Raw genomic sequence first — 21,992 nt, forward strand, 5'->3', positions numbered from 1 at the left:
GGTGGCAACCCTGCCACAGGAAAGGCTGGTCAGGCCGCCCACTGGGTGAGTGGGTGGGTGGTTGGGGGAGGTGGACAGGCCTATTTTGGTTTTGGAGGCAGGGGCTGGAGAGCCCTGCAGTTTCCAAACCACAGACGCCTCCTCTTTCCAAACACTTTCCCCTCCGTCAGCAGTCTCCCCAGCTCCCCTCCTGGCCCCCACAACTTGCCCAACCCCGCTGTGAGGGGCCTTTGGATTCCACAGGCCTGGTTGGCCAAGGGAGCGGGAGCGGAGGCCCCAGGGAAGCACCGCTTTCCTCTTGTCTAGTCGTACGTGACCCCCTGCCTGATCCCCCCACCAGCTCGGCTCTTCGCACAGCGTCTCCCAGCCAACTTCCTGAGAGCGTTTCTTGGCTGTCTGACTTAACTTAGGGCTAAGGCTGGGAAACAATATTGTTCAGATCTCTTATTTAGGAGAGAGAAAAAGAAGTCACGGGCTCATATTGGCCTCCTCATGGGTGACCGAAGAATCGTGTATTTGGCAGGGCGTTCAGGCCTATGTCTGTGTGATGCGTGTTCGTGTGTTTGTGGCACAGGGGTCACGTACAGGGGCCTCTGTGAGGCTGTGTGTGCCTTGCGTTGCCACAGAGCTGGCCGTGTGTGGTTGTGAGCAGTTGGTGTGCATGCTATTTGTGATGTCTCTGTGCGGTCGCATAGGTGGACTTGTGGATGTGGATCCGTGGGTGGTTGTGTGCACAGGCTCGTGGGCGTGCATCTGTGGGCTGGGATGTGACAGCGTACTGTGGCTGTCAGGACTGCGCGGGCGGGCGCTTCGCTGGTCGCACGTGTCCATGTGGTTGTGGAGACACAGCTGTCGCTGGGGCTCAGTGTGCGAGGGGGTTTGGAGCAGATGCTGGAGGGGGTGGGGAAGGGTGAGCCCTCCCCCTGCTGCTCTTTCCAGGCCGGGGTCCCACTGTCCTCTGCCACCAAGACTTGGGGCTGCGTCCCAGCACGGCCCCACAGCAGTGCTGCCCCACCCATCCTAACTCCAGGGTGCCTCTGCTTTACAGTCCACCTGTTTCTGCTGTTCCCACAGTTCGGACCCCGTCCTGTGCTGGCCTCCAGAGTCCAACCCACACTCCCTCCTCAGGACAAGCTGGGCTCCTCAGGGCCAGGGCTCTGAGCCCGACACTCAGCTGGCCACAGGCAGTGGCCACCCCAGAGTCCAGACTTCCTGCTGCCAGGGGCTTGGGGACAGATACCAACAATGGTCGTATATTTGTTCAGGAATAAGCTTCGGGGTGGGGGTGCAAGTCACAGGGCACCCTTGCCATTCTAGAGAGGCCAGTGCTCATCACCACCCCCTCAGCGGTGCTGTCACTCCAGGAGGCAGGGGGAACTGGCCACCCACAGCCAGGGGTGTGGAGGTGTGGAGGGGTTTGTTCAAAGGCCCCACCCACTGTGTCCCAAGCTCCTGGATGTTAGAAAGGCCCTGAACCTGCAAATGTCCCGGTTCTTGACCAGCCTGTGTGGCACACCAGGGGCTTCCCTGGAATCCTCTTGGTGAGCAGCCTCCCACCCCACCCCCCAACTCCAAGTCCCAATGGCTAGTGCTGGAGATGCTGGGGGCTCCTGGCTGGGCCTGATACCACCGTCACAGGGGCCAGGCTGGGTCTGGCCCTTGATCCCTTTCCGGTTTCCTGGGAGCTGGCTGATGGAGATGGGCTGTGGGCTGGCCCTTCCTCCTACTCTGTCCCTAAGCAATGCTGGGGAACAGCTCTGGCTGAGGGAGCGCCTGCTCAGAGGAGGAAGGCAATGAGGTGAGCGGGTGATAAATTGTGTGTAATGGCCCCTGGGGAGATTCAGAAACACGCAGTTCTCTTAACCTGCAATTCTGAGGGCAAGTGTGGCCTCTCGGCGAGCCCGGCTGCCCCCACAACCGTGTCTTAGGTCCCATGACCCCCACCCCAGGACACTGGCAGAAGAAGCCAGAGCCACCTCCAAGTGCCACCCCGATCCCCACGCAGACCCTGTGCCCGCCCCTCGCCCCCACCCCAAGCTGCAGCAGGCGAGAGAAAAGTCCGGGCAGCGGTCCAGGCGAGGCAGCCGCGGGGTGGAGCCCGGAGAGGAGGAGGGGTGTTAGTGAGAGGGGGGGAAAGAGGCGGCGGCTGCAGGTGAGGAGAAGCCGGCCCCCGCGGTCACCTCGGCTGTGCTGCCTGTTGACCATCCCGCCCAGGGTCCACCGGCGATCCAGGCGCCGCAGATGGGCCTTGCGTCTCTTGGACACTGGTGTGGGAGGTGACGATGGGACACGCGGCCGACAGGCACCGGCGGAGAGAATGAGATGAAGATGAGATGGGATGGGATGGGACGGGGCAGGAACGGATGGCGGGAGGGGAGGTTCCCACGCCCGGGTCGGCGGCACATGCCCGCTGCACGGGGCACCTTCGACTGGTGACGCCAAGGGCGTGTGGGGAAAATTCAACCAAAGCCAAAGGGTACACCCCCCAGCTGGGGATGGGCTGAGGACCTAGAATCCCAGTGCCTGGGAGGTGAAGAGGGTCCCTGGCTCTGGCCAGTACACGGATGACCCTCTGCTGCGGCCCCCGCCACTGCTGGGCAGTGCTGGTGCCAGGGGTGGTGCGGGGCCGCATCAGACCGGGGCCCCCTGCCCCGCCACCCACACACGCCCAAAGTCCTGCTAGTGAACCTGCCACCGTGCGCCAGGCACTGTGTGTGGAAGAGCACACGTGTCCAGGGGGCACTCGGGGTCCCTTCCTCGAGGGGCTTATAGCTCTCACTGTTCTGCATATACAGTGACCCCCCTTTCATAGTGACCCCCTCGAGATCGACTCTGTTGAGGGCAAAGGCTGGGCCTCTGCACCCCCAGGGCCCACCTTGAGGCCGCGCACACACGGCTGACCCCTCAGGAATGGGGTGAGGGAGGTGCACACGTGGGCAGGAGCCCTGGGCCTTGGCTCTGCTCCCTCTCCATCTGGATTCCTGATGAGAGAAGCTGCCTCCCCAGCTTCTTGCTGCTCCAGAGCCCTTTCATCCAGGCTGCCCACCCTGGGGCGGCGTCCTGCGCTGGTTGTCCGGTCCCTCTGGCCTAGCTCCAGATGCCCCCCGCCGCCCCCCCCCCCCCCGCCTTCCTGCGGGACACCAGACCGGGACTCTAGGGCTTGAAACGACACTGTGCAGGGGAGGGTGCCGGGCTGCCCCGGTCGGGGAAGGCAGGCTGGCAGCTGGAGTCACGGCGACACTGTCGGGAGACACCTGAGCCAAGTGCCGCCGAAGCTGCTGCGAAGTGTTCGCCTTCCTGGAAGGAGGATAGCGGCTGTCTGACCTGCTTCTTGTAAGCAGGGGGCCTGGACAAAAGGTGAGGAGGTGTGGGCTCAGTCCAGGCCCCACTGCCAGGTTGCTCTGCCACCCTGGGCGGGCTGCTGTCCCTCTCTGAGCCTCCATTTCCTTGTCTGTCATTGGGGTCGACACCACCTGCCCTGGCCAGAAACAAGGCAAGGGACTGGGTGGGCCCTGTGGGATGTAGGTCGGGTCCTGGTGAGACCAGGCTGGGAGGGTCTCTGCTGGCGTGAGCTGTTAGGGGAGGTCTGATGGGATTTCTGTCCACAGGGCACAGGGGACCTATGATGGGATGGCCACAGGGCTGGTGTGGAGGTGGCCGCTGAGGGGACCAAGGTGGGCCATCTCCACCTCAGCCCTGGTGAAACCCTGGGTCTGCTGACAGGGCCCTGGGCACGGAACCCTTCTGTAAAGCTGGTAAGATGCCCAGATTCATGGTGGCGGCATTCACAGCTGCCCAAATGTTGCCAGGAGTACTGGCACACAGGTCCCACCAAAAGCATGCAGAACACCCTGCGTTAAGGAGGGTCACCCTGGGTGCATGCACTCCCCCAGTGCAGAGCCTGCAACTGGCCGCCTGATTCTCTGTCAAAGTCAAAGCCCTCTACCACCTGCTACTGCTTGTTCTGTGCCAAGCACTGCGCCCCCTTCCAGCCAGGCTGGTGTCTGCCAGGCACACACTGCTCAGGCTCTTTCCTGCCCTGGACCAGCGTCCTGTTCCTCCACCATGCACCCCAAACCTCCACTCTGACACTCTTGACACGGTCTTTCCAGGAGGGCTCCGGGGCCACAAACACGCCCTCCTAGAGCAGCTTAGAAGCAAAACGCTCCATGGAGAGGTGTGTGGCCCACTGCTGAGGACCATGGGGCAAAGCAGGCCACCCAGGGCCAAGGTCTCACAAAGATAAGCACGCGGCTAACCCTCTGGAAGCTGCAGGTCCAGCATCAGGAAAGGGGGGATCCCAACAGCACCCTCCTGGGGGAGTGGGGATGGCATGTAATGGACCGGCCGAACACCTGGGGTGAATGAGACCTCAGGACACTTGAGGGACTGTTCATTCTGAGAGGCCCCGGGTAGGGGTTGAGGCCTGGTGACTGCAGACGAACTAGAGCAGACCCGGCTCAGGGGCCACGAGCCTCCACTGCCGCAGAAGTGCAATGGAAACAGTGGGGAGATGGGGTGCAGGCTCCGCTCCAGGGCTTAGGAAACAGCCGGGAGGGACTGAGCACCTGGCCTGAACACTGGAGCCCCTCCTGATGGGCCCTGGTCCCCGGAAACCTGCCACGAGGCGGACGTGCACCGCAGGGACTGCGGTTCTGGTTGAGGGACTGAAGCGAAGCCTCACAGGAGCAAGGGTGGGGCTCCCACTGCCTGCCAAGCAACGGACATTTATTTAGGGGAAGGATGAACAGGGAGCTGGTGCTTGGCAGGCTGCTTACTTTGGCCTGCACGATGGGGAAGAGGGGGCGGGGGGCAGGCCTGGAGGTGGCCTGAGCCCCAGGTGGCAGGCCTCCATCCCTGGCTCTCAGGCATGCCCATTTGGACGGTCCCCACTGACCGTTAGGGCAGGCGTGCCTGCTGCCAGGACACGGGAGGTTTGGAAGTCATTAGGAGCTGGCGGCCGGGAACGAGGGGTGCCTCACACTCGCTGGGCTCTGGCAGCCTGCTCTGGGGAATACCTGAGTCCACGGACAGGCTGCCCAGGCCAGTGCTGGCCCAGGGGCAGGCTCCTTGAAATGCAACTAGGAAGACCCAGAAAAGCCACACTGGACCAGAGTCAATCAGAGAGGCTGATGGTGCAGAGGCTGGAGCCACCCCTCGGAGACTGCAGCGCTGAGCAGTGACTCACAGGCCTGCGCTCCGCGTCTGCGCCCTCGGCTAGACTAACAGACACCGGAGCAGAGGCCTCCAGGCAGAACGGCACAGGCACGGAAGCTGCATGCACACAGCCCCTCGGGGGCGGCCTTGCACAGGGTGGGGCGGGGCCAGTGGGTCTCTGTGGGGCCCCCTAGAGGAACCCAGGGCTTCGGGAGGCTAGCCCCGAGACTCGTCTCTGCCCCAGTGGTGCCAAACTCTGAGATCTGAACCCCTAGGGGATTTCCCCATTAATTTTAGCCCCACATGGGGCCAGCAGGGGCAGGTCTGGGATAGGAGGGGAGTCAACCCCCTGTATGGGTCGGACTGAGAGAGAAGGGGCTTAGAAAGTCCAGCCCTCTTCAGGGGTTCTGACGCGTTTGGGGAGAAGAGCAAGAAAGCTGCCTCCAAGAGGAGGGGGACTCATTCCTAGGCCGGGGGTGGGGATCCCTGGGTCAGCCGGCTCCCCGAACCTGCTCCATCACCCATCACCCCGCAGCCCGCAGGCCCTCCTCACCTTCCCCAGTCTTGGAGGTGTTGATGTCTGAGTCGTCTCGAGTGCCATTCTGGGCCTCCAGGTAGGTGGCAGGGACCCAGCCCTGCTCCTCGGAGGTGCTCACAAACCACCAGCCTGCAGAGGGGACGAGAGAGAATGGAACCATGAGAACCCACTAGGACGGCAGAGGCGGCGGGGGCCTAGGTGAGGAGGGGCAGGCGCAGCGCCCGTCAGCCCAGAAGCCGGGCAGAGGCCTGGCCCACGTGCAGCCCCAAGGAGCCTGTGCTTGCCTGAGGGGGGAGGGACAGGGCAGCACGCTCCCCGAGAAGAGGGCCTGATGGGCTGCGACGCGTGCTTCCACACGTGTTAGATGAAAAGAATTAAAAACGGAAACAACAATACGTCCAGTGTACGAAAGTCACCTTGTCGGAAAGACCAAACACAGCCCATTTAGGGCCTGTGCGTTAGGACCGCTGGTGGGCCCGGAGTCAGGCGCTTTCTCTGCTCCAAAGGCATCCGGGGGTCCCTGCCTCACGGACGCCTCCCGCGGCCACTGTCCCCCCTTCCCCATCACGGGTCAGCGGCATTCCCACGTCTGTGCTCCTCGCAGCCGCCCTGAAGTGTGTTGACATGTCAATCACAGTAAGTGGGCACTGCACCCTGGAGTGACCCTTGACGGTCACGGCCGAATGATAAGGGCTCATTCATTCTCTCCTTTCATTCATTGGTTTGTCCATTCCTCATTCAAGCGAACGCTGACTGAGCAAAGCAGTCTGAGCACCCAGATCTTACAAGTCTGCTAAATGCCTTCATCCCTTCTTAGTGGGTACTCTTCACAGGGTCCTGTCTTCACCCCCACCCCATTCTGATGCTTCTCTGTCCCCAGAGCAACCTGGCACCAGTTCTTTCCTGCCCACGACAGAGCTCACCAACCCAAACCTGCACCGTTGTTTGTCAAAAGACCCAGGGCTTCACCTGGGCACCAAGGAGGGGAGCCCTGGAGGGGCTTCCCAGGCACTCCCAGCTGGGCTTAGCCCTGGGAGCTGCGGGCGGCTGCCCGAGGGCTGCGGGGGGCGCCAGTGGGGAGGGACAGAGGAAAACACTGCCCAGGGCTCAGAATCCAGGGTCATCTCCCAGGTCTTCAGCTGGGACCTCACTGCCCTGAGTGACAGGCCTGGGAGAGCAAACAGTCTGCAATCTAGTCCTGAGTGCCCCCGGCACCCACCCTTTCTGGGGATTCAACTGTTTGCGGCTCTGCAAAGCTCTTGAGACACGGGGCATCTGCACGACGCATGATGATGGATACACGCCATTGTATGTCGGTCCACACCCACAGAAAGTGCAGCCCAAGCAACCCCAGAGGTGAACCTGACCTGGGTGGTCAGGGTATGCAAATCCACGTTCATCAGTAGTAACAATGCACCACACTGATGGGAATATGGATGCTGGGGGGGTCTCTGCATGTGTGAGGACATGCAGCTCTCTATACCTTATGCTCCATTTTGCTGTGAACCCAAAACTGCTCTAAAACACCAAAGTAAAAAAAGAAAAAGAAAAGAACCCGTAGATGAGGGGCCTGGACTCCGGAGGCCCAGGCCTATTTGGCACAGGGCCTTGGCTGCTTCACCGCCCTCTGGAACCTGAGGTAGGTGTCTCCCTCCCCTCTCTGCCAGATTCAGGTCAATTCCCTTGTCTTCCCTCCCCGCTCCCGTGGGGTGTGTGGGGGCCACCTTCATTACACCCACCACCACTTGTACATTCTGGGCCTACCAGTCATGGAGCCACGGAGAGGGCTGCCTAGATCAGTCTGGCCATACTTCCCGAGGCCCAGGCCACCACAGTGTAGCCACGGCTCGGACAATTTCCAAGGAAGCCAAAAGGCATGGACTTTGCAGGGTCTCTGCCTGGTATGTCCTCCCCCCTTCTCTCAGCCTGTGGGGGAGCACTTTCAGGAACCCCCCCAGTTTCTGCCAAGAAGCATCAGCCTGAGCCCCAGGCGTTCTGCAGAGCGCACGCGGAGGTCCCAGGACAGGCAGAGACTTGCTGGGGGGCCGAATGGTGGCTGAGGTGCCCAATGGGCAGGGCAGAGTGATTCTGTGCTCCTCATACTGCCCGGGTGCCCCACGGACGTGCCAGGGCTGTCTCTGGGTCCTTCCCACCTCAAAATCTTTGCTGCACCAGAAACTTCTGGGGAGCCTGGGAGCCTGCATTATCAGCTGACTGTGAGCATCTCCCCACCCCAGGGCAGCAACTTAGGATCCCACTGCACGCCCAAGACTTGGGGCTGAGACCCTCATCATCCTCAAGGCCTGGCGGTCCCCACCAACCTTGCCTGACAACACTGGCCTGGGCTCCTTCCATTCTAGCCTTAAAATGTGCAGAACGGGGCTGGGTGGCCTTAAACCTCCGGTCACTTGCTGCTGGCTTGGCTGTGGGCACCTTCACCGAGCCAAGATGGACAGGCTCGAACACCGTCCAAGGTGGGCACGGGCACACATGCGCAGAAGTGTCCGCCCCAGCTTCACACAGACCTCCCGGGCGCTTTGGCACGTGTCTCACAGTCGGGCCTCCGGGGGAGGCCGCCCCAGGGCTGCACCCACCCAGGGCTGCTGACAGGCCCGTGCCAGATGCCAGCAGCTCAGACGTCAGTTGCTGCAACCAGGGCTCCTGACCAAAGCCACTGCTGCTCCAGTGAGGAACAACTCGAGCCTGAGCCCCGGGGCGTGGCCCGGCTGGCCAGAGAACTCAGGCGTCAGCCAGCCTCGTGGGCCTGCCAGGCTCACCTCCAGTGCACGCGAGGGGGGTCCTCTTTCCTGCGGAGGCTGAGAGTGTGTGGGCGTGTGTGTGTTGGCGGGGGAGTGTGGGCCTGGCTATGTATTCCTGAGGACATGGGAGGTGGCTTATGCCCATGTACATATCCACACACGCCTGGAACAGAGGCGTGTCTGTGCATTTATCATACGTGATGGTGATGGCCAGACACTGAGAAGAGCGCTCGGGGACCGGCACTGACTTTACATGCAACACTGTATTTAATCTTTAGGAATCTTGTCAACTAAGTGTTACTGTCGCCATCATCCCCATTTTACAGATGAGGAAACTAAGGCAGAGAAAGATGACAATTAGGAAGAGGCAGTGCCGGACTTTCAACCCAAGCAGTCCGGCTGCAGGGCCCGGAGTCTTAACCAGCACAGAAGTGGACAAGGTACATATCTGCTGCGCGCACGAGGGTAAGGCGGTTCCTTGAGAATGCGTGTCCCGGAATGTTGGTACTTTATGTGTGCGCCCATCTGTGAGTGGGCACGTGCTGTGTGTGTGTGCCGTGAGCAGAGAGATGCAGGGCTGTGTGAAGCTGAGTGTGCGCGCGTGTGTATGTGGGGGAGGGCCCTCTAGGGGTGGAGGGGGAAAGTTAGGAATCTGCGGGGAGAACAATTCAAGGTCAGGCCCTGGCTTGCTACTTCCTAGCTGTGTGATTATGAACAAATTACTAAACTTCTCTGAGCCTCTGTCTCCTCTGTCTGGTAAGGGAGTAATTAAAGAAGCTGGCTGTGTGGAAGTGAATAAAGAAGATACAGCAGCTTAGCTTGGGGCCGAGCACAGAGTGGGAGCTCAGAAACCTTGCACTACTGTCGGCGTGGTGGCGGCTGGTATTCTCCTGGACTAAGAGTCAGCACCCATGGGTGGCCAGCTGGTGTCTGTGCCTGAGGCCGGTGTCAGGAGTCCTCAGTGCGGCTTGGTGTGCTGGCCTGGGTGTGTGCATGTCCCTGTAGTCCCTCTAACCTCCAGCATGTGGGGCTGCCTCCAGGGGCTCCAGGAGCATGGAAGTCACTGCTTTTGCAGCACGGCTTGCTGTTTCCTCAGCTGATATGTGACAGCAAAGCATGCTGGGAAGTGGGGCCCAAGAAGAGACGTCTTGGGATTTGCCTCCTTGCCCAAGGTGTCTCAGAGCCATCCTCAGCCTGGCTCCTGTCCTCCTCAGACAGCTCCCCTAGGCAGGGGTCCTGCAGCCCCCCTCTCCTGTCCCAACCTCCTACAGCAACCTCCTCCCTTCTGACACAACCTCCGCCAAATCCAGCAGGGTCCAGACAGTCAGCCCCACAACGCACAGCTGCTTTTGCACCCTCTGGGAACTAGCCCTGTGGAGACGGTAAGTACCATCCACCATGCTTGTTCTTGCTCTAGGGCAGAACTGAGCTTGTGGACAGCAGCCTGGCAGATGAGGAGACCGAGGAGGCCCAGAGCCTCAGTTCTGGAACCAGAGCCCTGAGTCCGAACCCCATCCATGCCACTTCCGTGCTCTGTGGCCCCTGGAAAGTGACTGAACCTTTCTGAGCCTTGGTGTTGGTTTGTTTGTTTGTTTGTTTGTCTTTTAATCCATAAGATGGGGAGACTACTTTCCACGCTGCAGGCTGGTGTGAGCACTGGGTGAGATAAAGAACAGCCAGCGCATGCGGTCTGGCAGGCAGCAGACGCCCACTGCAGGAAAGCTGTGTGCTTTGCCGTATGAAGGACTGAAGTCCCAGGGTGCGGGGGGCCAGGTGGGGCCAAGAGGATGATCGGAGCAGGTGGGTCTTGTGGGTGCCCAGAGCCCAGCCTGAGCCACCTCTTTCACTTTTCACGTCCCCAGGATGATAGGCCCAGATGCCAAGCTGGCTTCTGCTAGCCTTCCTCTCCTGGCCTGCCAGTCTCTGTTCTGGGAAAGGCAGTGCGGGCGGCGAGGTTTACTGAAGGAGTTAGCTATGAGCTGAGGAGGGACCGCCCCTGTGCCCAGGGAGGGGTGGCTGCTTCCCGACGGGCGGCCAGACCTGGCTGGCCTTTTCCTGAGAAAAGGCCACCCTTATTTCTAGGTAGAAGGGGAGCGTGCTCTTTTCTGGGGGGAGGGGTTTGGCAGAGTAGGATGGTGGGGAAGCCTCAAGGGGCTGAGCTTGCTGGGAGATCCCTCAGCACAGCCCTGCACCCTGGCCTGGCAGCCACGCTCCAGCAGGTCTTCCCACCTGTGCTGCCTGTATGCTGAGATGCCCCGCACCCCAGACAGGGCAGGAGAGGGGTTACCTTGTCTATTCCTTTGACCAGGAAACAGTGGTAAGGGAACCCTGAGAGAGGGGCCTACGCCGCTGGACATGCAGGAGAAACGTTCATTATGGGGTCTGGGCCTGGTTTTGGGGGTTAAGTCCCAGACCGGGGAAGTCTTCAGGGAGAATCCCACACCGGCCAGCCCACTGAAAGCTGCCTGGTTCTGGCCTCTCCTCCTGTGAGGGCCATGTCTCTGCAGCGCCAGAAGAAGAATGTCATTCAGCCAGGCTGGCTGACGGGCCACGGCCCAGCCCTTTCCAGGAGGCAGAGGCCCAGAGAGAGCAGCGGTGTCACCTGTCACAGCAGCCAGCTCTGCTCGCTGGGCCTCCAGAAGGTCCTACTTCACAACGGCTCGGGGCCCAACGGAAGAGAAGGCAATGCTGGGGTGGCCTGGCCAGCACCCCCACCCCAGGCAGGGAAGAGAGACCCCCCCGGCCCCAAGAGAAAAAAGCTCAGGCCCAGAAGCCAGACCTCTTGGTCCAGGCTGAGCATAATCTCCATTTGTTTGGCCAATGTCAAAGCCCTCTCAGACTGACTCTAATTAGCGTTCCTGAGTTAGGGCTTCCCAGTGTGGACACAGGTGGAAGGATGGGAAGGGTAGAAACTGAGAGGGAGAGACAGAGAGGAGAGAGAAGAGGAAGGAGAAAGAGGATGAATGACCTGGGTGACGGGCTGGGGGGGCCTTAGTCTCTCCAGGAGGGGGCTGAGCCTGGCCGAGGGTGGCAGGAAGTGATGGGCACTCCCAGGCCATTGCTGTCCCCAGGATGATCAGGCCACAATGGCCTCCTTAATGACAGAGGATAATGAGCTCATCCGGGCCAGAGGAGACCAGATGTACACAATTACGACGTGAATCAAGTCTTCTGAGGTCACAGCTCAGCCTAGAACAAAGAAGCTGGTGGGGGCAGAGGACCCTGCCCCCCATCCCTCCGAAATCCCACCCCCCACTTTGTCCTTTAAGGCGCTGTCCTCCATGAAGCCTTCCCCCACTTCCCACACCCTCCTGGCCCTGCTCACCCCAGGATTCAGCCATAGGCGCTTCCTTAGCCCCTCCTCCAAAGAGAGAACTCAGTTCTATCCTGGCTTCAGCTTACACTAGCTGGGTGACCCAGCACAGTCACTGGCCCTCCTTGACCCTCTGTCATACCTGTCATGTGAGGACAGGATGATCTGCCTACAGAGTCGCCTGACAATCAGGGACTATGGTGTTCTCAATAACCAAGTACTCACTGAGCCCATGGTACATGCCAGGCAAGAGGACTCAGGCGCCCCATCCCCAGTGCCCTGCAGGCACACAGGAAGGGTGCAGGCGCTACCTGTGCACTGGTGCTGAGGCCAGCAGCGGGGAGCTGGCTTCCACCCACAGCCCCCGGCGCTGACCCAGAGGGAATTGAGCAGGATGAGAGCTGAAGTCTGGAGTTTGGGAGAACTCAGCAGCCTTTAGGTGACTTCCCAGCCTCGCCTTTTCTTTCCCTCCAGGCCCTCCTCCACGTCCTCCGTGGAGTGCTACTGTGCGCCCAGGTCTCTGAGGAGGGCTTGGCATCCAGTGGTGGGGGGCCCGGGGGGGCTGGGGGGAAGCGATGGAGCTGGGGCAAGGAGAGGCACAGTCCCAGGCCTCCCACACCTGCCTCCCTGCATGAGGTTTGCCTTGCCTTGGCTCAGGCTTTGGCCCCTTGGGAGGTGATACGTCCAGCCATTCCCACATTCTTTCCTCAAGAGCAGTCTGGAGGAGAGGATGGGGTGAGAATTTGTGAGCACCAGAGGGCAGAGGAGGGGAGATGCTGAGAGGAAGAAGGGGGCTGAAGGGGGCCTGGCCAGGTACATGTCACCAGTGCTGCTCGCCTGGCCCCACCACACACCTGGCCCAAGGCTGGGCCCTAAGGGACTGCTTCTGCCTAGGACCCAGCCTGACCCTGTTCCTGTGACCTTAGGGCAGATCCCAGGCTTCCACCTGAGAGGGTTCAGAGGCACTGGAACTGCAGGCGGCCCGTGGCACACTGTGCCTTTAAGAGCAACGAAAGGCGGCCCACCCTGGGCCAGGCCTCCCCTGGTCAGGAGGCTCTGTCACGGAGCTTCTTGCCAAGACACACTCCCGCTCACAGCATGTGGCCTCCGCGGTCCAAAGCAAACAGGAGTGGGTGAGAGGCTCCCCTGTCGCTCCTGATACACCCACCCAGTCCCCGACCTTCCTGCCTGACCCGCTCTTCTGGTCCCACCTCTGGCACCTGCCTTCCGCCCTGTCACTCACGCCCCCCCCCCTTCCCCCAGATGGGGCTCTTGGGCCACCAAGGCCCCAGAACCTCCCCGGGGTGCCTGAGGCCTGGATTCCAAGACCATTAGCACAGGCTGCTACGTCACAGTTTGGAAGGCTCTGTGGAGTCCATGGCAAGGAGACAGCAGGAACTGGGCTGCTGCCACCCCTCCCCCTCCCCTGCTGCGGCCTGCCCACCGCCCTGGACAGGCCCAGAAGCCCAGTGTGGGGCCTGAGCAGGCCGAGGCCATGGGCAAGGCACCCAGGAGAAGGGGCACGTGATGAAACAACAAGTTGAAGAGAATTATGGGTTTAAGCAAGGGCTCTAGAGCCGGGGTGCCTGGGTTTAACTCCCAGCTCTGCTACTGACTAGATGCATGAATTCCGGCAACAGCCTTAATTTCCTCACCTATTAAATGGGCCTAGAGTAGCAACTACCTCACAGAGCGTTATGCGGGTAGATGAGTTAATCCAGGAAAAGTGTTCATAACAGTGCCTGGCCCCTAGCGAGGAGCCCCGAAGGGCTGTTATTAAAGTGTGAGTGCGCACCACAGTTACTTTAGAGAAGGAGCTAACACCTCGGTGCCGCTCAGTGACTGGTGCCAGGGCCGGACAAGTAGGCCTTAGGTGCCTGGAGTCTCAGGGAGACAGAGACTCTTGGTGCCCCTGTTATCCAGCCATGACCTTGGAAGGTCTCTACTGCAAACTGTGGGTCTGGTTCTGTGCCCACCACAGGTGGGCGTTAGGGGCAGGATGCAGTCGAGAGTACAAGATGGCACGTCGGGAAGCGCAGGGCACGCTGACCCCCACAGTCGCAGACACAGCGGTTGTTGACGCGACGTTTGCTGAGGGAACTCCCGACGTGGAAGATGAGACTGAATGGTCAGGTCGGGGAAGAATTCTCAGAGGAGAGGAGACCCGCACCGAGCCTTAGCTCCAACACGGAGGGGAGGGGGAGGGAGGGACGAGGGGAGGGCCAGGACAGGGAGGGCGGTGGGCACACAGGCGGCTCGGCCCAGCAGTGCTCACGATGCTTCTTCCAGGTGGGGACATTTCCAGGTGAAGGCGAGGGGGGCGCTCACCTTCAACGCCGCTGGCCTCCACCTACCCCATTGGAGAGCAGAGCACAGGGGCGTGGCCCGTGGCCACAGACTCCTTAGCAGAAGGTGGCTCAGGAGGGAGAGAAGAGGTGAAATGGTATTTTCAAACGCGACCGTAAAAGACTCAAATGGTGGGCGAGGTGCGGCTGCCCGGGGCGAGGTGTGGGAAGACGGACGGGGTTAATGGGGGCAGGCGACGGGGGCTCGTGGAAGGAGAACAGAGACGGGGGGGCGGGCGGTGAGCCCCTGAGAAGCACAACAGGAAGGTCAAAGTCCTGTAAAGCGGACCCCTGAAGAGATGCCCAGGGTAACAAAAGGGCATTTCCACCGGTGTTCCGGGCAAAAGGAAGAGGCCAGTCGACAGACGCCTCCAGGGCTGTGCCATGAGGCCGACTCCAGGGGAAGGGGGTCTGCCGGACTCCCACCCGGGGCTGGAGGCTCGCTCTCAGAAGGGGGTGGTCAGGCTGGAATGTGCCCGCCGGGAGGGCGGTGGCGAATGGACCCAGGGCAGAGGCGGAGGGAGCATCGATGGGCCCCTCACAGGCTCTCATCGGCCGGCAGGCTGTGCGAAAGGCCCGCCAGGCGGGAGGCAAGGACAGGAGCAAGGCCAGAGGTCACAGAATGGGCAGAGGTTCCAGCTTCCAAAGAAGGTGCATTCCAGAGTAGAGACCAGCAACCTCCATGCTGGTCCTGTTCACGTGACACATGGGCTCCCTAGGGAAGGTGGGAGAGCCTGGAAGGCGGTCAGTCAGCACGGCCTCGCCGGACAGAAAGACTCTACAGGAAGGAAGGGGCCAGGCCACACTGGATGCTGATCAGGAGCACAGGCCGGGGGGTCTGGGCTGTGCCCACGGCTGACCACACCCACAGAGGGCGGGGCACTTCACTGGTTACAACCTAAAGCAGGGGTTCTACCCGGAACCAGCCTGGTGGGCGTTCTAATCAGTCCCAGGAGGAGGACAGAGGTGCTGTGGGGTGACTCCATCTCACTTAGCAAAAGCCGTGCCAGGATCAGGGGCCAAAAGAGAAGGTCTGAAGAGATGGTAACGACAGGTCAGATCCAACCACAAAAAGCAGTGAATGGGGAGACGACAGGACGTGGCTCAGCACAGAGACCTCGTGACTTACTGCCCAAACTTTCTGAAATAAACGGGGGTTGCTGAAATACCAGGCACCACCTGGGCGTGTCCTGGGCAATCGGGTGGCATGGATCACCTGACCTGGCAGGAAGGAGGAGACAGTTCAGTTTGGGGGACTGGAAGTCCAGTAAGTAGTCCCCAAGTCTATGAAGTTTAGGCTGCTTCAGGAAACGCCTGCACTGGGAGACTCACCCAAGGTGCCTGGCTAAGAAGGGGCAGCCCAGGTCCGACTGCCGGTCTGCAGCCCAGGTCTGAGCCCAGGTCCGTCTCCCGGAACCACACCCACACAGCTTCCCTGAACAATGACTCCATCTGCCTGTGCCTCTGCCGAGAGAGACCAACACCGCCCGCTTGTTCTGTTAGGTCCCCCAATTTCCACCTGACAGAGGAGTCAGGGAACCAGTTCCTTCATGCGCTTCTCCTCCGTCCCAAAGCAGACCTGATTCCCCCTACTCACCCACCCCTCCGAGGGCAGGGGGCTGGCAGGTGGTTTTGGGCCCCCTCTCCAGGCTGCCTCTCCCTCACCCTTTCTGAGCCGGCGACGCAGGGCGAGGCAGTGGCACCCAGGCTGACGGTTTTCTGGCACAGTTTGCTCCCCAAGAGCTTTGCCAGGAGAAACTGACTTGGGATCAGCATTTCTCAAACCTCAGCTATTTCCACACCATGCATGACTTTTGCCATATCCTTCAACTATGTACACTGTGGTTCACGTAGTAAATACATATTTAAAGCAATCCACTTCTTTTCTTAACTTTAAGAAAATAATTTGTTTAGGAAACTCCAGATTGCCACCATGAATAAACAGCCAGGACCACCGGCCCCAACCATAAAATTATAGAGGACAAAGCGATGGAGTCGATCTGGGCTGGGCAACGGAAAAGCCGTGCCTGCAGGCAGCTCCCTCTTTGCTACCAAGGGGGGTTCACCAGGAGGGGTCAGAGATAGCTGCCCATCACACGCACACATCAGGAGGCTCGGAAGAGAGTGGTAACAGGACGAACTTTGTTTACTGAGTGTTGCACAGGCTACGTTTTTAGGAAGCCGGCCTTGGACTAGAGTGATACCTGGCCATTCCCATTCAGAGTGGTCAAAGAAAGCGGCTGAAGTGTCCTCGTCAGTGAGACGACAACACTGAGTAGCACACGCTAACCGGGCTGTGACGAGAAGTCCGAGAGGGAGGTGCCCAGCATCGCGTCTGGTGCCTCACGCATCCAGCCTGGCGAGGAGAGCGGAGGGGGCCTTCCGCGGCTGTGGCCAGTCATTTGAAATGCACAGTGTCAACCTTTCTCTTTTAACTAGCTTACTCCATCCATCCAGTGCCTAAGAAGTAGACGTGTATGGGTTTGCGATGTTTTTTCCTGTTTCTTTCTTTGCTAAAAACAGAGACTTCTTGGCCCCGGAATCAAGTTGGTTGCAACAGAAAGCCTTAGGCTGACAACCGTCCCCTCCCATCCAGCTGAGTTCAGCCCCTCTTCAATTGGGGCAAAAATAAAACGGGGGCAATTTCAACTTTAAAGACCATCTCCATAAACAAAACAAACCCACCCCACAATTTGTCCAGGGCATTCCTCCCTCCAAACCCTCCTTACTCAATTCCTGGGGAATTTTAAATAGAGGCCTTGCAAAACCCGGCACCGCCTGACGTCAGCGGCCCTGTGACAACGTGGATTCTTCCAGGCCGTGTGGGGAGCAGCCACCACGGCTGCCGATGCTTTTCCAGGCTCCTTTCCCATTTGGAATTTGGGAGCCACTGGCATCACCCTAGGAGACTGCGGGAGCAGGGTCACCTGGAATGTCCTGTAACTGTGTTTCCCAAACCTAAGGCATTATAGAGTGCCAGATATCCAACTGAGCTACCTAACTAGCACCTGCACAGTGCTTTTATTTTTATAAGGTTTTGTTTATTTATTTTTAGACAGAGGGGAAGGGAGGGAGAAAGAGAGGGAGAAAAACATCAATGTGTAATTGCCTCTTGCACGCCCCCTACTGGGGACCTGGCCTGCAATCCAGGCATGTGCCCTGACTGGGAATCAAACCAGCAACCCTTTGGTTCACAGGCCAGCACTCAATCCACTGAGCCATACCAGCCAGGGCCTAGTGTTTTTATTTTTAAAAAAACCTTAAATACCTTAGTATTTCAAGAAGACATTTTCCTATGCTACACTTAATGAAAAACCAGTATCCTTTGGCATAAATAGAAGATAACTAGCAAAATACACAAGCTGAAACAGTGCTATGCACTTCTGACATGACAGTAAGACAAAATTCTAGCAAGACACAATGGCTGGGGCCAGATTTTCTCTAGGTCAAATAAACAAAAAACATCAGCAAGTGTTAATAACACAAAAGCCCCAAGTGGAGACTTTCTTCATGACCCAGCCTGGAGAGAAAGAGAATCAAAAGGAAATAACCTTCTTGTGATGGGACTCAAGGCCATTTAATGCTGTGCCCACCACACATTTGCATGACCCACTCGATGGGAGACACCGACCTTGCAGAAGGAGCCTTGGGTTAACAATATGCATGTAGCCCCGGAGTGTGAATCCAAGCTTGTCGCTATCAAGCTTTGATGTCTTGTGCATACCACTTACCCTTCTGAAACTCAGCTTCTTCTAAAAAAAATGGAAACAAAGCCACCTGCCCTACTTTCCCTATAGAATTACTCTAAGATAAGAGATGGGGAAAATGCTTTGAAAAGTCTCTGGGTTATAGGTAGACGGAGCTGGACTGACTGTCATTCTGAGCAATTTCGGAAACCTGACGGACTCCTAACTTCCCCTGCGTGCAACCTGCTGCCCAGCCTGGGCGGCGGCCCATCCCTGTGTTGTAGAGAAAAGAAAACGGGTATGCCACCTGACAACTCTCAGTTAACTTTCCCAATAGCCACCTGGGTTTCAAAACAGTATCCCCATTGGACAGATACGGAAACTGAGGAACAAAATGGCCACATCCTGGCTACTCAGTGGCAGAGTGGGATTTGAACACAGCTTTTTGTGGGGTCTGGGGTGGGGGATGCCCTTCATCTTGCTTTTTGCCCATGCAAGCAGGGCTCAGGAGCCCCCAAATATGATAGACTCTCAGGTCCATCAAGGTGCCCCAGCCTCATCTTTCAAAGCCACCAGGTGTGCAAAGCTCCTGTGACTTCCTGCAGCTGGGATTCTGCTCTCCTGCCCTGTGCCTCCCCAGCACCCTGACCTCAGGTTTGGCTTAGCTGTTGCCCCACCTTGATCAGGAGCTCTCTGAGGACAAAGGCCAAGTCTTGCTCACCTTGGCATCCTGTCCAGCCCCCTGCCTGGCTCAGTGTTCCGGATAAAGAGGAGACTCAGTGAGCAGTTGTTAAAAATGAAATGCACAGAGAGATGAGCACAACCCTTCCTCCTCCTACCCTGGCTTCTCCATCCACTCCACAGTCCCTCTTGCCTCAGTATCTCGAGTCCAGTTCCAGGGGTCAGGGTGGGGTCAGTGCTGGGCATTGCCTCCGACTCCCACCACTCTGGCCCCTGGGCACCTGCCCTGCTAGAATCCAGAGCAGCTATTCAGCCCTTGGGCAGAGTTCCCTCCTCCAGATCCCCAGATGCAGGAGGCACCTCTCTCTGACTCATAGCTCACCTAGGGGGATTTGTGTGCAGAGACCAGAGGCCTGGGCAGTTTTGTTGTTTATTGCTTAACTTGCGGGAGATCACCCAGGAAGCTGATACTCCCATCCGCCAGCTCTCTCAGTCCGCTCCTACACCTGACCAGGCTGTTTTCATGTGGGCCTCTCCCCGCAAAGGAATGGAAAGCCCAGGCTCAGGGAGATTCCCCAGACCAAGCCCCAGGGACAAGCCTGCACCCTGGGTGGGGCTCTTGGAGGAATGCAGAGAGACGGGCGGCCCTCCCCAAGCCCCTTCAAAGCAGCCTTACTAGCCCTGGGCCTCCACAGGGGCCAGGGGCCCTGGCTCCTCTGCCAGGAAACACAATGCCCTCCTTTTGGTGGGTGCAGCTTGGAGCTCTGGACCCATGGACAGCCCCAGGCTCCAAGCCCCAAGCCCCACAGGGTGGATGAGGAGAGCACTACACCAAAAACAGCCCCCCCCATGGCACCCCACTGAGGGCCTAGGGGCCTGTGGAAGATGGTCCAGGAGCAGCAGAGTGTCCCCTGCAAGGAGGGATGCTCTGGGCCTCAGCTTTCTCATCTGTAAAATGGACACCACACTACTGGTGCCTTACAGGCAGTGGCAGTGACTGCAAAGAAAATGGGGCATGGCTTGCTGTCCGATACATCCCTTCCTTGCCTTTCCCACCGTTTCTAGTATTAAAAGTCTCCAGAAAATAGCAAACCGGTCTAACCTGAACCCTGACTACCCTGGCCCTGAAACAACCATCCTGAAGCCCCCACTGGGTTGTGGTGGCTTAGGCACAGGCCTTCTCTCTGAGCTTTTCCCGCCCTGTTTCCCCTTCCGTGTCTCCTGCCTCTGGACACCATCTTGTCTTCCTAGCTCCTACCTGCTGATCTAGTACAGATCCCATCCCAGTCCACGGAGAAAAGGCCACACTCAGACCAGATCCAGAGGCCTCATTCCAGACTTACCACAGTTACAGTAATTGGTCAGGCAGTATGATTGACATTCATGAACACCAATTAGTGATGGAGCTCTTCCTATCTCTACCCTATCAATTTCTGGTGCCTAGCATTCCCAAGACCCAAAGAAAAGGGGTCTGCGGAGAGTCAACACCCTGGCTCGAAATACATCATCAACCATTGTCAGGTCTGAAGCAGGTAGCGGCCTACTTTCCCATGAGGCTGCGAGTTCCGTAACATGGAGATCGAGTCTTCCCTTTTTGGCTCTGTGTCCAGGTGCCTGGCACACAGCAGGAAATAAAAGGTGGGGACTGAGTGAATGCCTGATCTCCAGCTCCTGACTACACGCGCACCTCTGTGCTTGGTTTGGTTTTCTCCACTCGAACAAGGCCTAGCCTTTGATCAACACCCACTATGATCAGCAGGAAGATCCTGGTAGCCGGGGGCAGAGAGATGGGGTGGGAAGCTGGGAAGTCACTGATCTTCCTGTTCTCCAATACCCTCCTCCCACCCTCCATGGGATCATCCCACCAAGGCTCAGCCCTTGGGCGGAGACACTCCATTCTAGAAGGGGTTCTAAGGTGGGGAGGTCTGAAGAGAGTAAGACAGCAGATGTCTGGGAGTCGAGGTGGGCCATGACCGGCCCAAGGCACCCCAGGTGTGTTCCAGACAGGCCATAACTTTGCTCCCCGAGAAGTGAGCAATATCACCATTGGCTCCCCAGCTCTGGTCTGTCCATTAGATGCGTCTCCATTCCTACTCTGTCCTGGTCTCTGGATCAGAGTTCCAGCCAGGCTCTGACTCCATCCAGGGCCCCCAACCCTGAAATCACTTCTAGAATGAAGTTTCTCGTCCACGGGCCCTGAGGTGGTGAGTTGGCCACATAGGGGCTGAGAGATGGGGGTATGGAAGGCAGGCTGGGCCCTTGGGGTCCAGATACCTCCTCCCAGCTGCCCCATCAGTGCCGATAAGTCACTCTGGCCCCATCAAAAGTGGAAGTTCTTTAAGTCCAAGGAGGTGGGTGAACTTGTGTCTGGCTGTGCAGTGAGGCCAGGGCACAGGGCTGGGCTCAGAAGCTGCAGTTAGAGTTAAGCACTCATCAGGGAGGCAATGGGGCAGGAGCTCTGGATGTCCACTCTCCCCATGCAAAGCCCTGATGATGAGGCCAATGACCTTCTGCTCCTCCAAGGAACAGTTCAAGATCCCTGCTATGTTGGCAAGGAGAGCTAGGCCTTCACCAGCCCTGGTCCTGCTCCCATTGCCAATGCCGGGGGAAGTGCACCCCTCACAGTGTCAGCACTCTGGGGAGCAGCGCTACTCATACCCAAGCATGGAGGAGTTGATCTGATGCCCGCCTGCGGGTGCAGGTTGAGGTGGAGGACAGGGGACAGAAGCCGAGCTCCCAGGGCTGTGCTGGGGCGAAGAGAGGTGAGAGACCCATGAGCTTTTCATTTCCAAGGGCGGTCAAACTGCTCCAATGTGCTGAGCCAGTTTCATTATAACCCCACTTGACCTCTCCCGTCCCTGCACCCCCAGTTCTAAGTACATGGCAAACACACACACAAAAGTGCCAGCCTGAAAATGCAGAGGGGTCAGGAGGACACTTGGCTGGTGGGCAAGATGGAGGTGAGGAGGCCCCAGGCAGACATGAGAGCCTCTGGGAAAACTGGCTTCTCCCGTTTACCCCAAGGAAGAATGTGGACAGCAAACAGGCCAGGCAACACCGCCCCCCAACAATCCCAGTGGAGGTTGATAGAACCCTCCCGTTCTGGGCCTTTGAGACCCCTCGCTGGCTTGAGTTTTGGCCTCTCTCTAAGCTCCAGACCTATTGCTTTCACAGATCTTATTGAACTTGAGAAGGACCCAGGAGGAGGGGCAAGGGAAACTGCATTCTTCCTCAGCAAAGCCAAGAGGCTAAAGTAATACTTCTGGTTGAAACTGATCTCAGCCTGTTTGTGATTACGGCCCCTTGCTTGCTTTCTGGCAGGATATCCCTGGAACCCCGCAGCACCGCCAACAGGGAGAGACACCCTTGCTCACTTGGATAGTCTTGTCCTCGTCTGACATGACCAAAGACGTCCGTCAGCCTCTCTGCTTTCAGCCGTTTTCCAGGGCAACTCTTCAAAACATTACTTTACTTAAAAAAAGGGGGGAACCAGCCCCCCCCCCCCAACCCCTA

At 58.6% G+C, this 21,992-nt stretch overlaps 1 protein-coding gene across 6 annotated transcripts in view; it reads right to left on the minus strand.

Annotated features, from left to right (window-relative positions):
- SH3PXD2A (SH3 and PX domains 2A) overlaps positions 1–21,992 on the minus strand; it is a 226,396-nt gene that overhangs the window by 23,345 nt on the left and 181,059 nt on the right. For 4 of the 6 annotated variants that reach the window (XM_045853788.1, XM_045853787.1, XM_045853791.1 and 1 more), the window contains 2 exons: positions 5,711–5,824; positions 2,181–2,264 (listed from right to left, as the gene is read on the minus strand). In XM_045853788.1, coding sequence (XP_045709744.1) covers positions 2,181–2,264; positions 5,711–5,824 — 198 coding nt within the window. The remainder of the gene's footprint in view (positions 1–2,180; positions 2,265–5,710; positions 5,825–21,992) is intronic. The other 2 variants (XM_045853790.1, XM_045853792.1) reach the window with 1 other exon arrangement.

Source organism: Phyllostomus hastatus, unplaced genomic scaffold, assembly GCF_019186645.2.
Source record: "Phyllostomus hastatus isolate PE091 unplaced genomic scaffold, TTU_PhHast_1.1 phas_scaffold_1066, whole genome shotgun sequence".
In the NCBI taxonomy this organism is placed as follows: domain Eukaryota; kingdom Metazoa; phylum Chordata; class Mammalia; order Chiroptera; family Phyllostomidae; genus Phyllostomus; species Phyllostomus hastatus.